The sequence below is a fragment of the Chiloscyllium plagiosum genome, unplaced genomic scaffold, assembly GCF_037043375.1.
Source record: "Chiloscyllium plagiosum isolate Xiang-an unplaced genomic scaffold, Cpla_swu_hap1 HiC_scaffold_6, whole genome shotgun sequence".
NCBI classification, from domain to species: Eukaryota; Metazoa; Chordata; class Chondrichthyes; order Orectolobiformes; family Hemiscylliidae; genus Chiloscyllium; species Chiloscyllium plagiosum.
Genome location: NW_028270144.1, coordinates 111597109 through 111623384, shown reverse-complemented (window position 1 = coordinate 111623384; position 26276 = coordinate 111597109). Strand labels below are relative to the sequence as shown.

General features: G+C 40.1%; 1 protein-coding gene across 1 annotated transcript in view; it reads left to right on the top strand.

Moving 5' to 3' along the window:
• Positions 1-258: 258 nt before the first annotated feature.
• The window catches only part of gabrb3 (gamma-aminobutyric acid type A receptor subunit beta3), a 325048-nt gene continuing 299030 nt past the window's right edge, over positions 259-26276 (top strand). Inside the window, exons 1-3 of the mRNA XM_043692280.2 lie at positions 259-1534; positions 1641-1732; positions 1854-1921. Of these exons, the coding sequence (XP_043548215.1) occupies positions 1452-1534; positions 1641-1732; positions 1854-1921 (243 nt within the window). The 5' untranslated portion in view covers positions 259-1451. The remainder of the gene's footprint in view (positions 1535-1640; positions 1733-1853; positions 1922-26276) is intronic.

Below are 26276 nucleotides of genomic sequence, written 5' to 3'. Positions count from 1 at the left end.
TTAAATTGTTTTAAACTCAAATTCCTTGCTGGATGTTCAGATAATTTATTGTTTTTTTGTTTGTTAATCGTTAATTGAGGATAGTGGGTGCCCGCTTCTTGAACACCGGTGGGTTGATGCTTTGGGCTGTGTGTTGGCAGCTGAAGGTGGCACTGCCAAATGCTGGCCGGCTTAAAAAAAAAGCAGAGAGCACTTGGGAAACTGAGCTGCAGCTTCAGTGGAGAGAGAAACAGGGAGAAGGCAAGGAGAGTCAAACTCCGAATTGTTAACTCTGTTCCTCTCTCCCCACGGTCCTGCTAAGTTTAACCAGCGTTGTTGCTTTTAAACCGGAGCTATGCAAGCCCCAAGCTGAGGACAGTGATCTAACTCAGTCTCCCCCACTCTGCAGACCTCCTGCTCGCCCCTTTTCCCGGGGCTGAGGTGTCCGATCAGGTCGGCAGCCAGACCCTGGCCCTCCAGGGTTGGAGAGACTGACTCTCGGCCCTGGACCAGCCCCCCCACCACCCCCCTCCGCCTCTCGCTGCCTGGTTGGTTACTGGCGCTGTCAATCCGCTCTCCGCTACAATCACGGGCGAGGCTGGAGGCGAGTATTTTCATCCCATAGCCCCAGCTCAGACATGACATTTTTGGTGCTGTGTGCCAAGCCTTTGAATTTCCAGGAACTCGTGTCCAAACCGTGTGCGTGCATCAGAGACAGCGAGGACAGAGAGAGGGAGGCAGCTGGCTGTGTAGGGTGATAGGTAGATAGAGAGAGAGAAAGAAAGAACGAGGCAGCCCCTTTTCCTCTCACAATCTACGGGGTGGGGAAACTGGGGATGGCAACAGACTGGATGTGTTCCCACCTTGTGGCTGTTTCCATTGCCTTAGCGCCGCGTCTGTGGGAATGATGCGTTTGTCGTGAGCACTATCCACGTCTCCATCCTTATTCCCCACCCCGGGGCCCCCACTCCTAGGGTTGTTGGGTCTGTTGTGTGGGTGAGTGTTGGAGGGAGAAATTCTTCAGCCCAAAAGCTTTCCCCTGAATATGGCAATGTGTGGAAATCTGAATTTCGACTGAGTGAGTGAGTGAGGAGGAATATCGAGAGGGAGAGAGAGAGAGAGTGGGTGGTGGGGAAAAATAGCTTGCTGCAACCGCCTAGGAAACAGTGCTTTGACAAAATGCATCCATCCTTGAAGCATCACTAGATTTTACTCGGAAGAATTAACTGCGTCGTGTGCAGATAGAAAGGAACATTGAAATAACTCACAGCGCCGAGATAAATTGTTGTGGGGTTTTTTTTTTGATGTTGTTTGTTGTTCTCCTGTGATCATTTCCGAGCCATGTTACTGGACGGGTGAATGTGTGGTCTGCAATTTCCGCCGATGCTTTGGGATTTGCGGGTTATTCCGCACTGTGCCATACATTTGCTATTTTAACCCACGGACTAATCGCAACGCCAAACAACCGAGGAATGTGGAAATATCAGAGAAGGCGATACTTTGGTGTTCTGTCAGCGCCGGTGGTGTTGGTGGCTGTGGTCTGCTGTGCCCAGAGGTAAGACCCCTCCGGTGTGGAAGCGAGCGGCGGATCCTGTGTGATGTTTGCAATGGGCAAAAAACACTTTCTCTCCTCCACCTTGTGTTTTGTGTTTCGTTTCCAGCGTCAATGAACCCGGGAACATGTCGTTTGTGAAGGAGACAGTGGATAATCTGCTGAGGGGCTATGACATTCGCCTAAGACCGGATTTTGGAGGTATGCATTCTGTGCTCAATCTATCAATTTCCATCCCCCTCCCCTTCCCCATCAAGCTATGTTCAAAAACATGTGTGTAGCAAGTGCTTAACTCGCCACCCCTGGTTTCCACACAATCCAGGTCCACCAGTAAGTGTCGGGATGAACATAGATGTCGCTAGCATTGACCAGGTGTCTGAAGTTAACATGGTGAGTGATCATTGTTTTGTCTACATCCAATGGACGGCTCTAACCCACGTTGGCTGTTCAGTTATTAGTCATGTACATCTGTGAGGATGCACAGGCATGATATTCTGAATTATGGGGCGATTTTAATGGTGCTGTTGTGGTGTAGATGGATGTCTGCTCCCCCTCTCTCTAGGATAGTGGACCCCATTTTAGATGAGGCGTGTGATCCGCTGTTGGGGAAAGTTCCCCTCCCCTTTACGCGGTGACTGTAGGTTGATCGTTGGGCTGTACAGGGAAGCAGCAGTATCGCGTAGATTGGCGAGCCAGGGGTTGGTGCCATCTGCCGGCTACCCCCTCCGCCGAGATTATGCAAAACTCGTGGCTGTGCAATCCCATAACCAGAGGGGTAGGTATGCTGAACGTGCGAATCTCTCAGTCTCTCTCTCTGGACATGTGAACTGCTCGTGTAAGTTTACTGTGAGGGAGATGCATGGCGTTTCGCTGTCCGAGGTGCTGAATTCCAACATGCATCTGCAAGTGATTAGTGTTAATTTCTTGGAGAACGGAAGGTGTGGAGAGGATGTCATAATGCAATCAGTGTACCGTCCACTTCACAGAGCTCAGCTCTTAGAAATTTTAACATAAACATATCATTTGAACACAGCAACAGCAATGCATAAAATGTAAACTAATTAATAGAACCATCAATCTAAGAGTGGAAGTAGCCCTTCGACCATCGAGTCTGCTCCGCCATTCAACGAGATCATGGTGATCTGACAATCCTCCTCTCCACTTTTCTTCCTGATTCCCCTCAATGATTAACAATTTCTCCTTCTATCTCAGCCTTGAGTGTACTTATTCTCCAGCATAGGAAAACAAGACGTGGTCCTTTGCAGTTCCCCAATAAAGTGAAATGTAAATTAAAGATTAGAATTCTGTTGATATCTAACTTGATATGTATTATGCCCCATGGAATATTGCAGTTCATCGTTTTTGTTAATCAACCTATTTGAAGTTAAAATATTGTTCAACAAAGAAAACTTACCGAAAACATGCTTTAAATGTAATTATTCCTCTTTGTGAATCCTGACAATTATGATTTGGCAGTTTTAATGCATTTGAATTATTTTTCTAAATAATAATTTATTTGCATTCAGTGCTATAGGCAATTTGAGACGCTGGGGAGGCAGGTGTATAGGCAGGTTCATTCCTGAAATTTCCTCCTCACTATTATTAATGTGTGTGCCTTTACAGCACTGAGTGACTCCCTGCACCATCATTATAGTTTAATTCAGTCCTGTCCTTATCCAATGTGCACTTCCAGTATGGAACATCGAGTGACAATCAGGAGTTGGAGTCATGGCCAATTGAACCTCTGAACTGAGGGATGTGGAGACAGTTTGTAAAATAAAACTAAGGAAGGACATGCATTTACAAAATGCTTTTCATGAGGTCAGGGTATTTGAAAATGAAATAAACACTTGGAAAGTCTAGTCACCATTGTGATGTCAGACCATGTTGCATCCCTCCTTTTCCTCTTTGCTCCCTCCCTCAACCTTCCCATTGCAGCTAAAATCAACCAACATAGTCTATGGCCTTTCCGGTCTATAAGGCTCACGGAATCGCCCGAGGAACTCACTAAAGCTTAATGGAAACTAATTAATCTAGTCTGGCAAATTCTACATTGAACTTGTATTAAAAATATGACTTTATATTTCATTTTGGCATGATTTAAAAGATCAAGGGAAATGAGTTTTTCGGTCATTTTCCATGAAAGAGCGTTTGAGCTACTGAGATATCATTGGCCCTTTCATACACTTTTCATGACCCCTAGATTTGGGTCAATTGGCAAAGTTGTCATTAGCAGACTATTTGGAGAAAGCAGTATTGGTGTCAATTTCTTGGGATATTGAAATACTGGATGGAACCAACCTAGAACTACCACAGGATTAAGAATATGCCATTCAGTCTATCACAGCTGTTTTCTATTCAATCAGATCCTGGGCAACCTATATCTCAATCTATTTATTAACCTTTTCTCTAAATCCATTGGAACACATTGGAAATTTTCATTGTTGAAAATACAAATAACCCAACATCTAATGGAAAGCAAGTTCCAACATTCTGCCCCTCTTTACAAGTTACAGAATTCCATTAGCCTTAATGAGGGAAATCCTGCTTCCTGATTCATTCATAACGGACTTGTTATGAACACTGAAGCCCACAGAATTAAATAGACAGTAACCATTTGGATATGAAATCAGATTTGAGATGGAAAACAAAGAATAGTGATGAACTGTTAAGCAACTTGGGTATGTGCTTTAATGGTTAATTATTTATGGTTCTTGATCCATGAGGCCTATTTCAACTGAGTTAAAATCTCATCACCTATTTTCTTCATGATTTTCTCTTTCTAATTAGTTTAAATCTTTTCCCACCCTCCTAATTGCTTTTTTTGGAAAGAATGTGTAAGTTTCCAGTTGAATGGAAGTCATTTATCCATAATCCTAATGGCTCAGGAATCTGAAGGTCTGACCTAGGTACTATGTTTCCAATTGTGTGTAGGATATAAAGTGAAGAAAGGTTTGTGTCTTTTGACATAAACAGTCCATTCTGGCATTTATGTTACACTTGAACATTCTCCCATTTTTCTCATATAAATCTATCTTCCTAATCTTCCAGTCTTGTCTCCCAAACTTCCTCTTAAAATAATTGATTTATTTCAACCATTCTCTGTGGTAGAGAGTGCCACATTCTCATCACTCTTTGAGTAAAAGAGTTCTTTCTGAGTTCCATATTTGATTTCTTGGTAGCTATCTTATATTGATGGCCTATAGATAAGCAGAAACATTCCCTTCATGTATAGGTGATTCTGTGTACTACCATGTTTTTAAGACCTAAGTTAGTTCATCTTTATTCAGGAGGAGAGGTCCAAACATTTTCATTTTTTCATGACAAGTATTTCCAGCAGTTCAAGTATGATTCTTACAAATCTCTGCACTCTCGCCAATGCTTCTATACCCTCTTGATAATATTCTGACTAGAACTGTGTTTGCTATCATATAATGGCCTTGCTAAGTTGTGTACATTTACTGAATGATGTATTTGTACTCTGAGATCTCCTTGTTCCTCCACCTCCACATAGACTTGCACCTTCCAGGTAATAAATCATCACCCTCTTCTTCATACCTAAGTGTACTGTTATGTTGAAGCTCATTTTGCAATTATGTGTACTTTTTGCAAGTTTATTAATGCTCTCCTTAATTTGTTGCAATTTCCCTCAGTGATCATTCAGTGTCATCTACAAATTTAGAAGTTGCAATTTTGATTCCAGAGTCTGAATTATTTATGTAAATAGTGAACAACAACGATCCTACTGACCCTTGTAGATCACCGCTTCCTAACTACTTCCACATTGCAAAATTGTCATTTGCTCTTACCCTCCAAATTCTATATTGAAACCAGTTACATTTTGCCGTAAGTCCCTGATTCTGCAATCTCTGACCCCATTCATTAAGCTATGTAGAAGCACCATATTGAAGGCTTTTTGACAGCACAGATATATTACATCTACCAATGAACCATTTTCTATTTTTCCATTATTCCGCAACAAAAATCAATACAGTTAGTCAAGTAATGTTTTCCATTTTTGAAATTCATGTTGACTATTTAACATTGCAATTTTCTTTTTGAAATGTTCTTCTATTCTCTCTAATAGTGGAGATTCCATTACATTTTCAACCCCAGATATAGGCTGACTGCTCTGTAATTCCCTGAGCATGTCCCTCTTTTTATAAATAGGAATTACATTAGCTATTCACCAGTCTTCTGGCATTATACCTTTTCCTAATGAATTATTAATTCTGTGTAGTAACGTCTCTACTATCTTTCCCTAGATTCCTTTAAAATATGTTGAACTAATTCATTCAGACCAAAGACTTCATCCTCTTTCAGTTTGATTAGTTCATTCAATACATTTGCATTTTAAAATAATTTAAATACATGTATCTCATTACACATCTCATTATTTCTTGTCATGCCTAACTGTTCTATCAGCTTAGTTAACACCGAAGTAAAATAATCAGTTATTTTTTTTTGCCAGCTCTTTATCATTACTCGAGTATCCTTCATTCTCTCCCCTAACATTCCTATTTCTATTCCATCTTTTCATTTATCAATGTCCTGTTGAATGTTTTCAATTTTTGCTTTATGATTCATGATAATTTTATTTGATAGTTCCTCTCTGTCTTCCTTCTTACCTTTTCAACATCTTGGCCTGCGGATATCAAGAGATTATTTCTGTCCCAGTGCAAGACGGCACTCAAGTTTCCAATCCAAAACTCAAAAATGTGCAAACTAATCCTGACAAGAAGTTGATTTAACTCTGACACAACATGAAACAGTTAAAAACTCATTGGAAAATGGACTCTTCTGTTCTCTATGTAATTAGTAAGTGTCTCATTCTGACCCTTCAGAACCATATCCTTTATTCATTCACTTTAGTGTGATATATATTTTCCTGCATCATGTTAAGCACTATTTTAGATGTAAGACCATAAGATTTAAGCTATTCAGCCCATCAAGTCGACTCTGCCATTTGATTCATCACTAATATGTCTCTCAACCCCATTCTCCTAACTTTTCCCTGTTATCTTTAATTCCCTTTGTAATCAGAACCTATCTATTTCTGTCTTAAAGATACTCATTGACTTAACCGCAGTGTTTCCCATTGTTTTCCTGCATTGCTGTTTGCCAATTTCCTTGCTCAGTTTACTTTCCTAAATTTTATTGTCATCCCTTCAAAATTAGCTTTTCTCCAATTTATTAACTTGCCTTTCACTATGCTTACGCCCTTTTGTATTATCCTCTTACAGTGTGATATTCTGCTCATTACTGACCAGCTGATGTCTTACCTTTTCTGTTTTTATTCTATTATTCAATTTTATTACTAGATCCAGGAGGAAATCTTTGCTTGTTGCAATTTTTTGCAAATTGACTTAAAAATACATATTGTGGAACTCCATTCCCTTAAACCATTTACTTACCTCCATGTCCAAATTAATATCAGGATAGACAAACTTGTTCATGATGTTACTTTATTTTATTGATTTTACATTCTTCACCCCACTTCTTTCTATTTCATGTATTACTTCATACTTCCTACTCCCCTTTCTCATTTTAGGTGGTTTGTAGCCTAAACCTCTCATTCTGATTTGTCCTCTATTGTCATTTATCTCTATCCATGTGGATTTGTTTATATCCTGAAGGTAGCTTTGGCCCTTTTCCCTACTGTGATTATGTTTTCTTCTATAAGTACTAGGTCTTCTCCTTTTTACTTTATCTTTCTAAATAGGTAATATGGTGCCATGTTTTCAGAAGCTATTACATGTTGACAGTCTCTCCATCAGGAACTTTCTCCCACTGTCTGGAGAATGAATGTGGCACTGGACAAAATCTGGAGATAACTGCTCATCATTAAAGAGATAGTTCATCTCCTTAATCTAAAACTTTACTGCTTAGAGCCCTTCGCAGAGTGCGAATCTTGTTCTGTCTGCATTAATAATTTGCACATGCCTGCGGTAATTTGGTCTCCTATTCTAGAACCTTTTGCATTTTCTCTTCAATTTTCCGAACATTCTTCTTTTGAAATCTCATACTATTCAGGATGCTGGATAACATCTGCAGAAGTACTCATCCAGTTATACAGTTCCCTACAATCACCACTTTTTAATTACCTGCACTGATTCCGTGTCTGCAGCTACTTGTTATACTGCGTCTGATGGTGACTCTGTGCTTTTAGCGTGACTCTTAAAGCCTCTGTCACTGGTAGTTCATTAGGGATTCTCAGTAAGAGAAATCCAGCTCCTATGCTGGTTCCTATGTACCCTTCTACTCTATATGTCACTGATTGCACTCACTGATTTTTCTACTCCAAGAATCTAGACTTCTCGAACATCAACTGCAGAAAACCTTTTCCTATCCAGATATTGCAGAGTGTGTTAGGTTGACTTTCATCAAATAAATAAAGAAAGGTGTTGTTATGTCTATTCAGGGCCACAAGCTGTTCAGGTGTTTGTTCAGTGTGATCCATATGCTATTCTGATTATGCAGTGGCAAAGTAATGTTGGATGTTGCCATTTTAAGATGAAGCGCAGTGAAGTGCTTGTGCATTGCTGTCTTTAATTAAGATTTTTGCTTCCCTTTTTGGCAAAGTTTGACTGTCACCAACCATATAACATCTGGTCATATGGTGCAATTTGCAATAGATAAAACTATGCCTGTGAAAGTTTGGTATCACATTGGTGTTGTGACACTGCTCTGGAGATCACAGTTACTGACTGGTGTATTGCTAATTAGCTGTTGCACAGATTGATTTACTGTATGGTCTTTGTTAAAATCAGGAAAATCTACCACTGTGAAAGCAGAAATAGAAACAAAGTATGTGAAGGCTCAGCAATTTATTTTGTACCGTGAAAGTAACTCCATAAAAATTGGGTAACATCAGTGGAATATATCAGTCCATAATATACTACCTTGGGATTTTAATATGTCTGAGCAGGCCCCATGCCTTCCATTGAGTTCTACTGCTCTAACAAGTAGAAAACAGGCCTGGAGAGAGATCTAGATAACATGTTTTTCCTTTTCTCTGATACTTTTGATTCAAAAGCAAATCATATGATTTTAAATGTACAGATCTTATGATGGTCATACCTTGATGTAACATCATATTAATGTCTTCTTGCTATAATGCTTATACAATTGACATTTGATAGCCTGCATAGTGTGCATGTTCTCCAAAAGAGAAAACGCTGGAAAATCTCAGCAGGTCTGGCAGCATCTGTAAGGAGAGAAAAGAGCTGATGTTTCGAGTCTAACTGACCCTTTGTCAGTGTGCTTGTTCTATTGCTTTTAAATGATTATGGTGAGCTTCTGATTTCTCCTCATCGCTGGTGATCTGATTTGATATGTTACATTGGTTTCCTCAGTTTTTCTGAGCTTAGATATAAAATTAAAACAGTACTATGATTGTTGTCTTTGAATCAATCACTCAATTATTGGAAAAAAAACAGATAGAAAGTAGAATCATTAAGCCACACTTTCCCCTGTGACAATTTAAACCTAAAGAAATTATACTTTTATTTGAATGTAAATTGTTAGTTGTGGAACCGCGATGTCTTATACTTCACAGCTGAACAGCAATGAATTGATCTTCTGGGGTAAGGTTACACTGTCAGAGCTCCTGTCTTTTGAATGGGACAAACAAGTGAGGCACTGATTGCCTTCTTAGGTAGAAACAAAAGATCCCATGGGACTACTTGGAAGAACAGTGAGGGAATCTCCCTAATGTCTGCACCATTTCAACTCATGTGTTCTTATAAAACAATATCTAGTCATTATTTCATTTATGCATATGAATCTTTCAGACCCTGATGTGCAAACATTAGTTGCCATGTTTCCAAATCTAAAATAATGACCACACTTAAAAAGCCCTTCAGTGGATATAAAGTACTTTGGGACATTCTGGGATCATGAAACACACCATATAAAAATAGTTCTTTATTTTCATTTCTTTTTAAGGGAAATTTGTCTTGCAATACCTTTTAAATGAATTGTAGAAGGTGTAGTAATGTAACCAGTTCTATAATATTATCATTACATTATTGATTTTGTCTTCTGTAACTAACTCAGTATTTTTAATCTGAGAAATAACAGAAAATACAAGTTCTTTGTCTCTGACACTGCATGAAATGTTTCAATGTCTGGCACAGAACTTACTCCAGCAACCAGCATGTCATTTTACAGCAGTTGTGATGTTAGAGAGGATGGTCCAGGAAAAGAGTCTGTTTCTCCAACAATGCACCTTCTTTAATCCACATGAGCAAGGACAGAATATATTTAAAATTAATCATATCATGTCTTTTTTATTGTGCTACATATTTTTCAAAATTACAGTGGCGTAACTGTAAACTTCCATCTGAATGTCATGTTTTGAAACTGTGAAGTTAATGCAAGAGGTAATGTTCAAAGATGTAGTAATTTGTAATCTGATTTACTGCTGATTGGTGCAGTGGGTTAGAATAATGTAATCTCTCCTTTGGGCCCTGGCCTGGAATCTATCCCAGATAGATAGATGAACAGATAGACTGAAAGTTGTTTGCCTCAGAAAATTCAAAAGAAAATGAGTTTGGGCTCTTCACTTGTCAGATTCTCCATTCCTTTTAACCTGTGTGCTGGGCATTCTTGGACACATTGTGTCATTTTGTACAGCAATGAAGCAGAGCCATTTTTTCAGATGAGCCAAGAGCTGCCAAAATATTGCATTGTAATGTGATCTATTTACAAAGTTGCAAAGTAATGTTAGTTGACAATATTTTGAATGTTCTTTAACCCAGATTTGAATTATGAATACATATTGTCATATATTTTATCTACTGCACTGGGGAGAAATCCGGTAGTTCATTGATGTCATATAATAGCCATAATGGTAAACTGTTCAGTAAAGAGAAGAGAACGTTATGCTACATTGCAAGCTCTGAATGCTTACAGAAAATTTATAAATTTAAGTTCACTGAAGCTTCTGGGTTTTTTGAGCTCTTATTGAGTTTGAGCACAAAGCATATTGTCCCATTCATTAATTGTAGAAGAGAAATCTGAAAAAAATAGAATTTAATATTTTGATCTTATGCTATGAATGTTAGCCATTGCTCAGTAATTATATTTTGAGATGTAGTCATACATATTTGAGATTGTCTCCATCCATATTTTACTACTCTACATATTAATGACTGATATCAATACTGAAAAATTACAGTAAGACTAATGAGAAATTTCACAGGAGAGACAAGTTCTCCTGTAAGATATTATTGCACCTTTAAGACCAATTCAAAATCATCACTATCATGCGACCTAATGTTACCATAAATCAATACAAACACATCTATATTGTCATGAGAAAAAAAACACACATTCACTCACTACTATATGATCAGTCCCTGGTTTATTCTTTGAGACGTGGGTATCTCTGATAAGGCCAGTATTTGTTGCCCACCCTGAGTTGCCTCAGGCTATTTCAGACAGCAGTTGAGAGTCAATCACTTTATTAACAATCTGGAGTCCGATATTGGCCAGATTAAGTAGGACTGACCAATTTCCTTACCTAAAGTGCATTTGCTCTTGCAGCATTTTGAATTCTCAGGGAGCTTGGGAAGCGTACGTTTCCCTGTTTACACAACAGTGATGCCTTGGTCCGTTAAAATCTATTTTTCCAATTAGTCTGCACCCTTTTTCTCCTGTAATATAAATTGTCACAATTGTTTGACATTTAACATTCTTATGTTCATCCAAATGAATGCAAAATGAAAAGCTTAGCAACATCTCTCTATTCAGCAATTTTACAAGACATGATTACTTTTGTATAATACAGTTCGATAAAATCATGAAATAAACCAGTGCCTTTCTTCCATTACCCTCTCCTCAGTCTCTAAAAACATGCTGGTAATTTCAGTTTTGAAAGTTCAACTGCAAAATTTTCTCTCCTGTGTGGATTCAAGTTGCAATGCCATCATAAGTTCTTAAGATTTTATTTTCCAATAGCCAGGCACATTAAAATGGAAATTATTGAATTAAAAATACCATTAATAGGACAATCAGTCAAATTATTTTTCTTTGTCAATGCATAAGACAGCATGGAAGGAGTTTTAACTCCACTTTACCTGGCAAGCCTGAACAGAATGTGTGGCTAGTGAAAATCACATGCGAATGTTTACCATTCTGTGGTTGCTTACTATACATTTAGTGCTTTTAGAATGCCATACACTATTCAGGTGTTTTTATAAATAGGAGCATAGGCACAAGACTAGGCTATTTAGTCCCTCCACCCTGTAACATTATCCAATTTGATCAGTGCTGATCTGTACCTTAATTCCATCTACCCACAGTGGTGGCATAATCCATAATAATACTGCATAACTAAAATTTATCAACAATAGTTTTGAGATGTTCAATTGACTCATACTCAACAGCTTGCTGGAGCAGAGTTTCAGATTTATTATACCGTCTGTGTGAAAATCCTTTGTCAATACACTGGGCACCCAAGTACTAATATTAAGGTTATTCTTTCTTGTTCTGCACTCTCCCACAAGAGGAAATGCTTTGTTTCAATTTATTCAATTAAATCCTTTAATCCTGCTAAAAATCTCAATAAGATAATAGGAAGCTGTTATCTTCCATTAATGTGCAATTGGTATTTGACCACTGTAGAAGTACCAGGTAGCTGTCACAATTTAGTCATTCTGTGGGAGTCAAAATTCCTTTCACTTTTCCACTCTACTGACTTGGCTAAAGATAATCTTTTGAAGATAGGAATTATATCCTTCTAATCCCACTGCTCCTGAATAGTTCAGATAAACCCAAGCCAAGACACCACATGGATCATTACTGAAGGCACTAGATGAAAACGTTCAGGGGCCTGCATACAAAATGTACCGGAAGATGTTTCCCTCATTCATCATTGTAGATTGTGTTATTTAGGAATGCTGCCCTGAGGGGGCATGACTCCAAGAACATTCATCATTTAGCAGGGAACTATTGGGTAAAGGCAAGGAATAATTAGTGGAAGGAAAACTATCATAATACTTTGTCATTAGAAATGCGAGGGATGAGTATCTCACTGGTTCAATTCCTTACTCTGCAAACTGAAACAAAATTCATTTGTGTTAACAGTGCTGGTGACCTCATTAATCACTGCCTTCATCCTGCATTGTAGAACATTGAAACTATTGGTCCAATTCTTACCTTGATGACTTATCAATTTGGCAAATGCATGAGCTCTTCTACAAACACACTGTTGCTTGAGTGATGCCAATTGATTTTCCAAACTCACCAGGCTCATTGAGAGAGGCTGCTTCTGGTATCTTGATCTCAATTTGTATGAAAAAGGCATGTCCTTCCTGGTGTGAACCTCTGTCGGTAGCATATCCAGTGTTGTTTATGAGAACCTGAGTGCAGTATTTCCTTCTGTTACACAGCATAGGAAGGGATTCAAACACCCCACATGATCAACAATGAGCTCCTGGTTTCCCTATTCTTAGGGTGGCACCCAATCATAATCTCTGCCCTCTTCTCTAAACATTGAGAGTAGTTACCAATGCAGGATCACATCCTTAAATACCAATCAAATGTTGTTGCTACAATGTATACGACAAGTGAATCAATTGAATATAAGATGCAGCATGCAGTCAAGATATTTCAGTACATTGCCCACTTCCTGCAGGTTGTAAATTAGTAAGCAACAGAACTTTTAACACCTGTGGCATTTTGGTCTGCTGTGCGTTTAAAAAACAATTTTGGAGTTTGCTAAAGTGATAAGTCATTAAGGTAATAAATCAGTGGTACGTTTTAAATATTCTACAATGCACGATGAAGGGAGTGATTAATGTCATTACCCGGATTGTTAACAGACCAAGGAAAGTATTATCCATTGATGTAAAACCCATCTAATTCACTGATTTCTTTTACTGGAAGAAATCTGCTGTCTTTACTTCGTCTAGCCTACATGTGATTCCAAATTTAACATGGTTGACTCTTAATTGTCCTCTAAAGTGGCCTAGCAAATCATTCAGTTCATGGCCAGTTGGGTATGGGCAACAAATGTTGGCCTTGCCTGTGACACCAACATCCTATGAAAGAATACAAAAAAGTGAATGATTTTATAATTTGCTACAGCTTAACGGTACAAACAAATTCTTCTCATCCCAGGTTCACAATTATAATCATTAGGAAAAAAATGAGTGGACTGCAGGATCAGTGCAAGTAGCCCACCAAAATGACATCATGAACAAGCTATATGACTGAGGGAATTATTGACATATGTTTGGCAGATTGAATGCCAATCTTATCAAGCGGGCACTCACCTTTAAGACCATTTGTGGCAAGAATTCCAAGACAGTATATTCAAAGGGTGTTGTGTCTCTTAAAGGGGGGCTGGACTCAGTAAATTCAATCATTGCACTTGGGGCTTCAGGATATTGGACATTACTCAGTGCATACAATGACTGAGAACAGCTTTCAATATCACATTTCTTAATTGAATTTAGACTCCACAAACCACCATATTGTAATTTGAATCCATGACCCCAGTGCAATAGCTTGAAATTCTGGATTGCTAGTCCAATGGCAGTACCATTGGACCTCTGTCTTAAATACAAAAGGCTAAAAATGATTTTCAAAGTAATCAATTAGCAAAGTCTTCACATTACCCAGCAGTTCTATGTTTGGTACAACAGAGCTGTGGGGGCAGAGTCCTTGTATATATTTAGGATTGAGATCATTAGATTCTTGACTAGTGGAGGAATCAAGGATTATGGGGAAAGGGCAGGACAGTGGAGATGAATGTCCGATCAGCCATGTTCCTATTGATTAGCAGAGCATACCCAAGTGGCTGAATGGCCTACTCCCATTCCAGTCTCATGTTTGTAATGCATATTTGCTTCAATTTTGCTGGAAACAGGGGTCCCTGAGATCTTTCTCATTGTAAGAAAGTGATCATCATTCATGGCATTGTCAAAAACTTAATTAAACATTTGTGTATATTTCTTATTTTGATTTTAATTCTTGAAAGCATGCTTGGGAAACTTATGCCTGTTATTCTTCTTGCTTTCAATGAACAAGGGTCTTTGTCATTCTACCCAATTGCTTCACCATCTTAACCTCACACTCGATTTCTGTGTTTTATTCCACACTGTTATGGCAATAGGAAATTGAAAAATAAGTGAGTTGCATGGAATAAATGAACAGCAGGTCTCCTGATATTCCTAGAAATTTATTCTGCAACCAGAAATATTATTCATTTGCTTTCTGATCTGCAGCAAGATCGCAGTTCTCCACTGATGTGACAGCAACGGATCCACAGTGAGTTTAGTTGCAAGTACCTGGAGAACATAATCACAGAAAGTTAACAAGCAGATAAAGCAAGCAATTAGGAAAACAAATGAGATTTTAGCCTTTATTATAAAGGATTTGGAGCATATGTGTAAGGTAGTCTGTTTTACCACCCTTAGATTTCTGTGAACAGTTTTAGTCACCTTACCTAAAAAAGGTTATAGTTGCTCTGGTTCATGTGTAATGATGGCTCTTTGGACTGATTCATGGGATTGAGGAGTTGTCTTATGGGTGACATGGTGGCTCAATGGTTAGCACCAAGGTTCGATCCCACCCTCAGGTGACTGTCCATATGGGGTTTACACATTTGTCCCATATCTGTTCCTCCAAGTGTCCCAGTTTCCTCCCACTGTCTGAAGATGTTCAGGTTACTAAATTCCCTGAGGCAGATGAAGCTTAGTCATGGTGTTCAATGTGCTCTGATTGTTTTCTCTTGCTCTGTGTGAGAGGTGGACATGTATATTGGCCACTTGAGCAAAATACTATCGAAGGAAGTTAAAGCAAAGGAAGAAAATTGGCAGAAAATTTGATAAGGTAAAAGCATAATATGATATCACAATGATTACATAGTTGAGAAGATATAAGGATCAGTGGTATATCAGGGTTTGTTTATAAGCTGTCATTTGAAACAGAGAGAAACTATAATATTGATATTCCTTGAAAAGCAGCATTTTATGTAAGGAGCAATTAAGGAATTTATATTTTAGCTTTAAGATTTGGGACAATTCCACAACTTCAATTAATGAGATTTTGATTAGAAAGGATTTAATTATTACAAAATGGTGTGCTCAGGATCCTTTGAAGCAGGCAATGAAAATGGCTTGAGAGAATTAGGTGTCATTCCTGTGTAAGGAAAGGGTTGTGCAGCATAATGAAAAACACTCAGAAAAGGACGGTTGATTCAAGAGAAATGAGCCTCTCATCCTTTTCTGCTTGCTAAATGATCTTAAGTAAACAGGCAGGAGGCTGGAAGAACACAGCAAACCAGGATTCTCCTGTTAAAAGATCTTAGCCCAGAAATTCTGTGAGCATCTTTTCCTTGACAGGAAGGAAGCAGAGTTCTCAGAGAAATAATGGGTTCCCCCACCAGTCTCCTGCTGACACTGTGGTTGTAAGCAGGCAAACCCCAGGGTTTGTGTCCTTATCACTTCAAGTACAAGATGACCCTGTAGCAAATTATTTTCCAAGTAATGACTAGAGTGTCATAAAAGAAAAATGCTTTACACGCTTTAATGCAGTTCTGCATGCTCATGTTAATTAAACTATAATGAATATTTTTACAATGATTAGCAGTTAATTTGATCACTCAGATCATATTCACCTCTATCACACTTTGATTTTTTTTCTGTCTTGTTGGAACTTTTAAGGCACAAGATGCATTTATTTTTAATTATGGAAAAGACTTCACTAGTTTGGTATAATTATAGACATTAGTTAATGGACAATTACATTTTGTTAATAGTACTGTATAGCAATTAGGTAAATCATGTGTTTAATTTAGCAGACAGATGTTTTCTCATCATTTTGTGAACAATCAATAGAGTTTTATATATAGGCTCAGAGAACAACAATGAACAGTGACAATTGTCCTATCGGATTGGCATTCATAATGTTAAAAAGGAAATATTGCATTCATGTAGTACCTATCATGAACTCAAGACATCCAGAAGTGCTTTACAGCTTGAGTGTTATAATGTGAGAAATTCAATCAATTATTCGTTCATTCTTTCAAATTCCATCCCAAGACAAGTCCATAGTTCACCCTTTGGTAATGCTTTAACCTGAGCCATTTTCTTTGCAGTTTTGTTTTGTCACACACTGCTGTCCACTCATACAGGAAATACGGTAGCCAACGTGCACACAGCTTACTCACATAAACAGCAATGTAGTAATAACCAAATAATCTATTGATGTTGGTTGATGGATAATTATTTGGACAGAACACTTGTGAGCATTCTCCTGCTGTTCTTCGAATAGTGCCATGAAGTCTTAACAGCCCCCCATCATAAAATGAGGAGGGAGCCTCAATGTATCACTTGATTTAAAAGATGGCATCTCTGATGAGTATCAAAATATCTGCTTTAATCCACCATAAGAAAGATTACTCACATTAAAGAGATCAACATCACACAATCAGAAATAATTTATTCAGGTGCTAAGTCACAGCACAAACATTTTAGTAATCATGCTATGCAGTGTGTTTCGGTGCATTTTTCAATTTTTGCATCAATCCCAGTCATATAGTATAAAACTGCAGCAAAATCAATAAGAATACACTGGAAGTAAGAGATGTGAGTTCACCTTACACTGTGAGTTCAAGCCTGCTGTTGTGTCTGTAATACAGATATGAGCAGGTCTCAATAGAGAACTGCACAGTAATATGGCTTCAGTCTGACAACACCACCTCAAATTCCACAGGCAACAGCCTAACACTTCACCATATAAGGTCAACTGAAACCCAGTTGGTAGCATTCTTGCCTCTGAGTCAGAAATATGGGAGCTCAAATTCCAATGCAACAATTTGAGCACAAAATTTCAGAGAATCCCTACAATGTGGAAACAGGCCATTTGGCCCAACAAGTCCACACCGAACTTCTGAAAAATATTCCACCCAGACCCTACCCCTATTACTCTACATTTCCCCTGACTAATGCACCAAGCCTACACATCCCTGGACATTGTGGGCAATTTAACATGGCCAATTCACCTAACCTGCACATCTTTGGACTGTGGAAGGATAATGGAGCACCTGGAGGAAACCCACGCAGACCCACCCGGGCAAGAATGTGCAAACTCCACATGGACAGTTGCCCAAGGCTGGAATCAAACCTGGGTCCCTGACACAGTGAGACAGCAGTGCTAACCACTGAGACACCACACCACCCAAGTTAAGCTGTTGACATCATGCACTATTGAGGGAGTGCTGCTGTGTTTTTTGGATGTACTTGAATAAGTATATCACAAACCATATTGAGTTTTTAACAGAAGCGTTCATGTCATTACATAGAAATTTATATATTTTTGTACATATTGACCATGTTCTACCATTTAATAAGTTCAAGGCTGATTATTCCACATACCTGGCTAGCCTCAATAACCTTTCATCCTTTTGCTTATTAATAATATATTCACTTGGCCTTTTAAATATTCAAAAGCTCCACTTTCCCCATCTTTTTGAGAAAGAGATTGTTCCAAACTCTTATGAGCCTCAGAGAGAAGAAAATCACCTCAAGCTTGTCTTAAATAGGTGACCCCCTTATATTTTAAGCAATGCTGTGTGTGTGTGTATGTGTGTTCATGCCTTTCCCTCTGGAGACCTGCTGACATCCACAGCTCTCTAGCATTTACACAAAAGTGAGCTTCTATTTTATACTGCAGCAGGTATGAATTCTCCAGCTTTAATGCCTTGGATCATTGCAAAGACTTGAAAGGCACTGTTGTAAATCCAAGTCATATGAAAATGATAGCATCTGTTCAATCATAGGTGCCTCCATAAGCAAAGCATTTGAAGGGAGTGGGTGAGATGCAAAAACTTCATTCATAGCCAAAATTGCACCAAAAACTAGGTACCACCTGAAGGTTAGGAAAATTCCTCCCCTTCACCCTGCTTTCATCATCCACCATCCCCCATCCACCAGCCCCCATCGAAGCCCACCTGAAGATATATTCAAGCTGGCCTTTAAATGGGAAAAGGCTCATTTCTATGAAAAATATATAAGGCTACTTAAATTTTGGCAGGTGTAGTAAAGCTATTGTAAAACAACAGCATTGATTTTATTCGCTGCTGAGCAGTCTAACCCTCAAATACCAAGCCAGGAAATTCTGAGTTTTCACTTTTGTGGGCTTCAGCCAAGTAGAGAAATTTCCAGACAGCTGTCCAATGTCATAACCACCAGAACCCCACCCCCTCAAAACACCCCCTTCCCCACTCCTCAAACCCATCACAAAGATTCAACCTGCTGACTGGACCAGAGTACAATGGAGGCAAATGATAAGATATTTCACAAAATTAAAAAAAAATTAATCAGTGACTGACAACACCCCAATCAGTTGCAACTGATTCAAAGTAGGTTAAGAGATTTTAGTGGTCATTTTACTTTTGGGTGTACCTTCTGTGTCATGGTGTGCCCCTGGTTTATTTGTAAAACAGTAAAGTGCCATTACCTATTGAAGAGTGGGTTGATGTCAGTATTAATAATTTATTCACACTTCCACAAGGGCTCCCTTTTATGATAATTCAGAAGCAATGGAACAAGTCTTCCTGTTCACTGTTTCAGTTCCATGGTTGAGTCTAAAGTCTATTCCAAAACATTGCACCTGGATCTGCCACTGAATGCATTTAAAAATGAATGAGGAAGATAAACAAAGTGCATAAAACATTTGTTCGGTTCCAGCTAGAAGGCTGGATACAGTTCTGATAATATCATAAGAAGGTAGTAATCACACTAGAGAGGGGAAAGGAAAGGCTGGTGATCATATTGCTAGGATTGGAGAACTTTAGCAATGGGGGAACATTAGAGAAACTGGAGTTGTTTTCTTTGGAAAAAAGGAGGGAGACACAGTGTTGCAGACAGTGAAGAGAAGGAGAAAAACACTGATTTCTTTCTTTCTCCTCACCCTCTGTCTCCAACAGCAGGTGGCAACGGTGATGGCAACGCTCAGCCAGGGAACTGAGCAATTTTCTGGGACCTCTACCAGCTGGCAGCTGGATGGTGAAAGGGGGCAGCTGGAGTCTCACTGGAAGAGAAAGGGACTCTCTTTGTAGCAGAGAGAGCTGACTGGAAGGGGGAATAGACAGACAAAGGCGTTCCTCAACCCACAGATACCCACATGGTCACTCCATATATATGGTGTAAATAGTTCTTGCTTGTCCTTAATGTCTCTTGTTTGTACTGATATGATGCCAGTGGAATAAAGAATTTCTGCTTGATGTTTTTAAGGTTATCCTTGTGTTCAAATCAAAATCAGAAATTGTTGAGAAAACCTAGAAGGTCTGGCAGCATTTGTGGAGAGAAAGCAGACTTTAACATTTTGAGTCCAGCGACCCTTCTTCCGAATCTGTCTTCAGTTTTTCCAGCAATTTCTGTTTTTGTTTCTGATTTCCAGCATCCACAGTTCTTTCGTATTTTTGTCTCGCATTCAAATCGCTTGTTTCAATAAGCAGATTTAACCTGGTTTAATTTTGAATAGACAGTTGTGTATTTCCCAAACATCACTTGTGAAGTCAACTTTTTAAAAAATCATGTACAGCAAGCTCTCTCCTTGGTTAAAATGAAGAGGGTTATTTATTCACATTCAAACTCAAGGTGATCTTTATGATTTCACAAACAAAAAAGAGTTTTACAGCTATGAATGTTAAAACAAAATGTGTAGGTGTTAGTTCATATGAATTGCCGTGATGGTCCCTTTATTCGGGATTAAAAGTTAAGACACATCCAGATGCCTGAAGGCAGAATATCTGTTCTGATTTTGATTTGAGGCAAACTTAGCCATCAGCCTGTGGTACTGCTCGCTTTGACTGGGTTGTAGACAGGCTCAATATTCTCTACCCTAGTGGATTGTTCAGTTTTTGAGCTTTTTGATAAATCTTTGATTCATAATCGCATGAGGGTTTATGGGAATGGTGTGATTAAAAGACATTGAAGTGCTTGACCAACCATTATTGTATTAAATGGCGGAGCAAGCCTACTCGTGTTCCTCTGATTCTCAGCAAACTGTCCAAGATCCAAGCAACATAGATTAAAATACTCGAAAGACTGGAGGGCCATGTGACAGGTCCATTAGTGAGTCAATTTTAAGTTATCAGTTTGTTTCTCTGCAGCGTTTGTTACATTTTATCGGCTGAGTGCGAGTTGTATCTGTTTTTGTTTTGGAGGTCTTTTCGCAGTATCTTCCCAAAGTCACCTCAACCTATCCATCCTTACGGCATCCCTTACATTCAATTCTTGCTCCCAGGACAATTTGCCTCTTATCCTGGAATTGACTGATATTCCTGACACTGGTGCCATCTTTAGAAGCCATTGTGCTTGCGGACTCGGATTATCAGTACCGGACTGCCTTGCTCTGTTTGTGACATCTGCCCCAGGCAAGAGAGACAGGAAAATTTGTCATCCTATCTTTGCCAACAGCGACCTCTGGATGACATGATGCACAGACAGCTTGTTCTCTTCCTGTGTCAGTGGAGTAGGACATGCCACCAGACCTGGTGTAAGATTGCCAGCTAAGGCAATGCAGTCTCAGCTATCTGGAAGAATGCCCAGCAATATAGGAAGTAGGTCAGCGTCGCCTGCACTCTGTCACCGCACACATGATCTGTCACTGCTGCTGTCCTCACCTCACACCAAGGCTCATGCTTTACCACTCTCCTTATTGCTTGCACCATCTTTTCTCACCCGCCCCAATCCCCAGCCCACTAAACCTGCATGCATTGCATACTGCCTACTTACTCAGTCTGGTCACTTCTCCATCTGCACCAAAAATAATAGCTATGCCACCCATTTTCAGCTCCCTTGACGGCCGCATTTGTCTCTTTTCATGAGAAAAAATAGCCCACAAATGGGGCATAGGGATGGATGATAGTCTATCTAACTTTTGCCTCCTCTTCTCTATGTGGAGAGTATCCTTACTCTGATTCCCCAAGCAGCTTATTGTCCATGTCCAAGGTATCAGAGGCTGCCCTTGATTTCCTGTGCCAGGACCCCCTGAACAAAAGCTACCAGGCTTAACTTGACTGAAGCCTGCAGACGTGCATCTGCTCTGACTTCCATGTCAAGAATTCTTGATCTCTAGCTCATTTGCAGATTTTCCTCAAATAGAAAGCCAAACATTGATGAAGAATTTAACAAATTATATCCACCTTAATTGTTAATTCGCTGCTGCCCAGTGAGCTACCATGCTGCTGGGCAAATGCGTAGAATATGCAACAAGATGTTCCTAATTTCAAGATAAGAACGAGGATCGTAGCAGGAATAGGCAATTCAATCTCTCGAACTGTTCATATTCCTTCAGCAGAACCTCGTTCCTCGTTCTATCTGTATCTTTGGTATCTACATGGACCAAGATAACTGGATCTTCCCCCTCCCTACTCCAGTTTCCTGAACTCTGGCACCAGGCAGGTAACACAGCTTTTTGGACTCGATTCAAGTAACAAAGAACAGTGTCTAGTTGTCCAATTATACTATTGCTGAACACCCTTACAGAGAAAATGGAAATGGGATTATGCTCTTTTTTCCAATAGGTTGAATAGCCTCATCCTGGGCTATATATCTCTATAGCCCTATGATCTACATCACTTTAAAAATAAGATATCTGATCTTAGATTGCTCCCAAGCGTCTTGAATAGATGCTGCTGCAATATTTTAATCACAACATTTTATTCATGTCAAATCAGAAGGAGGTCTCCATATGGGATTGTGTCTCTTGATAATTCCTTTATATTTAAAATGTAATTTATGTTGCGAAAGTGTTGATTTGATTTGTTACATGCAGTCAAGTTAGCTGGGGCCCAGTTTTAGCAACTTCTGCTTTTGATTTAGAATTTTCCAAGTTCAAGTCAAACTTTTTTTAGGATATAGGCATAAAGGTCATGTCACTAATGCTGTGCCATTGGATTTGGGTGACATTTAAATCTAGGTATAAAAAACTGTCCTCTTGGTTGATCGAGAAAGGTCCCATGGAACTATTTCAAGGAAGAACAAAGAAGGCATTCCTATGTACTGGCCAGTATTTTATCCCTGCATCAATATCTCAGAAAACAAATTCTGTGGTCATTATCATATTGCAGTTCTGGGAGTTACTGTGTACAAATTAGCTGCAGCACTTCCTACAATTATCACAAGGATTTTACTTCAGAAAGTACATAATTAGCTGTAAAGTGATTGGTGATGCATAGTGGTTGTGAGAAGCTATATATAAATGCATGTTGCACCCTTTTCACTCAAAGCAGTGGCACTACTTTCCCTTGTCATCCTTCCCTTGCCCCGTCCAACCTTACAACAGGATTTTAAACCAGGATTTAATAGCAGCATTCCTTGATTAGCCCCAATTAGCCCCATCTTCTCCATATCATTTTACAATTGGGTATTGCTCTGCGTCATGACCTTCACTTTCTCAATGCCTCCTCACATAGAACAACAGAAGAGCTCTGCATGAAGTCATTTCGTCTTCTATTGTTGCTGGTTGACTCAACACTCAACCATAGGTCTCCACCTCATAGGGAAGGGAAAAGCTGATGTAACATATCTTTACTGAACTACCAATGTAAAAAAAGCTAGGTGTTTAATATGCCATATCTCCAAGGATCTGTCCTATCCAAGCAGAGAATTGCCATAGAATTTCCACATATATAATAGACCACAACCTTCCTCATATTTAATATTGGGTAAACTGCCCCTCACCCTCCAGTTTGCAGCTAATGGCTCTCTATACTCTCAGGGACTGCTCCCCTAAGACCCATCTTTCCCTCTGCAAACTTCTGCTCCTGCCTGCCAACCAGGCTGCCCATCTGGGTTGGGCATCAGGGAAGAATCCACATTCCTTGGTCTAAACATGGCACGAGCATGATTATGCGTTCTTGGCCTTGCAACACTTACCATCAGGCTCTTTCGAACTCTTCCCACTCTGCCCAGTCATATTGAGGTCAGCGAGTCTAAGCACACCCATTTGGTGACCCTCTGGGGAATGGGCAGACATATGGAACCTGAATAACTTTGCTTAGGTCCAATGATTCACTTTTGTCTCACTAGTCTGTATCTTCCATCAGATATAACTTGATTGGATGAACCATATTTTCTCATTAAGTAAAAGTTGAGAGGACACCTCGTTGTATCAAAAAGCACAATTATATACAAGTACAGGCTATTAAGAATGTGATATATTGATACTTTCATATTTCAAACTGTCCATTAATTAGCTTTACATCTTTGTCAAATAAGTCAAATTGTCTGCTTGTTCTGTCTAAACTCCCTACGGTCTGTATGTCCCTGTTTCCTATGATCTGCCTGCACTGCTCACAAAACGAAATGTGTCACTGTACTTAGATACATGTGACAACAATAAATCAAATCTTGTTTTCATCAAAAGCCTACAATTTTGTTGTTTATTAATTAAGAATGTTTTAAAAATGATCTTTTTATTCTAGTCAAGCCAGGCCACCATTGTCATAATGGACCTTAGGGCTGCTCTCTCAAGAGAGTCATTGTAGTAACCTCAGAGCAATCTCCCTCTCAATCTCTCCCCTTGCTTGAGGTGTGATGACCTTTAGGTTAAACCACCACCAGTCATCTCTCTCCAGTGAGAGAGTAGTCACCAATGGTGACTTTACCTTTTCATTCTAAACGTAATGTAGTTACCTTATCTATCTGGCCATTTTTTGATCTGAGTGAAACATTTACATTTGCGTTGTAGTCGGTAGATTAATGAGACTATGGAGAGATTTCGTGTACTCCTCCAACCTGGGTTGTAAAAAGCACAGGCGTGAACAGAGCTCAGAATCAAAAATCGTACCTGGAGCAACTGCTGATTACACTATTGCAGTAGGAATGTCAGTGCCAGACATGAGATTTTTGTTCAGTTTCCATTGCAAACTGACATGTGACACCTATCAATTTGTGAGACTGCGAACTAAAATTCAACTTCGATGTTTCACTGTATAAAATTGAAACATGGTTGCTCCAATACAGCAATCTGTCTTTTTCTGGGAAGTTTGAAGCTTCACTCAATCCCCTCAAATAAAACCAAGAAAAACCATTACTAAATAAAGGGAGCAGCTTGCTCTGTGGCAGGGTGGCTGTGGCATTAAGGTAGCCTTTTTTGTTTAATCCAACAGGGACTGAAAACTGGAATTTCTTAAAGTGGGTGAGAGCATCAAATGGATTCTGGATTAGTGGTGCTGGAAGAGCACAGCAATTCAGGCAGCATCCGAGGACAGGCAAAATCGACGTTTCGGGCAAAAGCCCTTCATCAGGAATAAAGGCAGAGAGCCTGAAGCATGGAGAGATAAGCGAGAGGAGGGTGGGGGTGGGGAGAGAGTAGCATAGAGTACAATAGGTAGTGGGGAAGGAGATGAAGGTGATAGGTCAGGGAAGAGAGGGTGGAGTGGATAGGTGGAAAAGGAGCTGGGCAGGTCGGACAAGTCCGGACAGGTCGAGTTACTGGAGGTTAGAAACTAGGATGAGGTGGGGGAAGGGGAAATGAGGAAACTGTTGAAATCCACATTGATGCCCTGCGGTTGAAGTGTTCCGAGGCGGAAGATGAGGCGTTCTTCCTCCAGGCGTCTGGTGGTGAGGGAGCGGTGGTGGAGGAGGCCCAGCACCTCCATATCCTCGGCAGAGTGGGAGGGGGAGTTGAAATGTTGAGCCACTGGGCGATTTGGTTGATTGATGCGGGTGTCTCTGAGATGTTCCCTAAAGCGCTCTGCTAGGAGGCGTCCAGTCTCCCCAATGTAGAGGAGACCGCATCGGGAGCAACGGATACAATAGATGATATTAGTGGATGTGCAGGTAAAACTTTGATGGATGTGGAAGGCTCCTTTAGGGCCTTGGATGGAGGTGAGGGAGGAGGTGTGGGCACAGGTTTTACAGTTCCTGCGGTGGCAGGGGAAAGTGCCAGGATGGGAGGGTGGGTCGTAGGGGGGCGTGGACCTGACCAGGTAGTCACGGAGGGAACGGTCTTTGCGGAAGGCGGAGCGGGGTGGGGAGGGAAATATATCCCTGGTGGTGGGGTCTGTTTGGAGGTGGCGGAAATGTCGGCGGATGATTTGGTTTATGCGAAGGTTGGTAGGGTGGAAGGTGAGCACCAGGGGCGTTCTGTCCTTGTTGCGGTTGGAGGGGTTGGGTCTGAGGGCGGAGGTGCGGGATGTGGATGAGATGCGTTGGAGGGCATCTTTAACCACGTGGGAAGGGAAATTGCGGTCTCTAAAGAAGGAGGCCATCTGGTGTGTTCTATGGTGGAACCGCTCCTCCTGGGAGCAGATACGGCGGAGGCGGAGGAATTGGGAATACGGGATGGCATTTTTGCAAGAGGTAGGGTGGGAAGAGGTGTAATCCAGGTAGCTGTGGGAATCGGTGGGTTTGTAGAAAATGTCAGTGTCAAGTCGGTCGTCACTGATGGAGATGGAGAGGTCCAGGAAGGGGAGGGAGGTGTCAGAGATGGTCCAGGTAAATTTAAGGTCAGGGTGGAATGTGTTGGTGAAGTTGATGAATTGCTCAACCTCCTCGCGGGAGCACGAGGTGGCGCCAATGCAGTCATCAATGTAGCGGAGGAAGAGGTGGGGAGTGGTGCTGGTGTAATTACGGAAGATCAACTGCTCTACGTAGCCAACAAAGAGACAGGCATAGCTGGGGCCCATACGTGTGCCCATGGCTACCCCTTTGGTCTGGAGGAAGTGGGAGGATTCAAAGGAGAAATTGTTAAGGGTGAGGACCAGTTCGGCCAAACG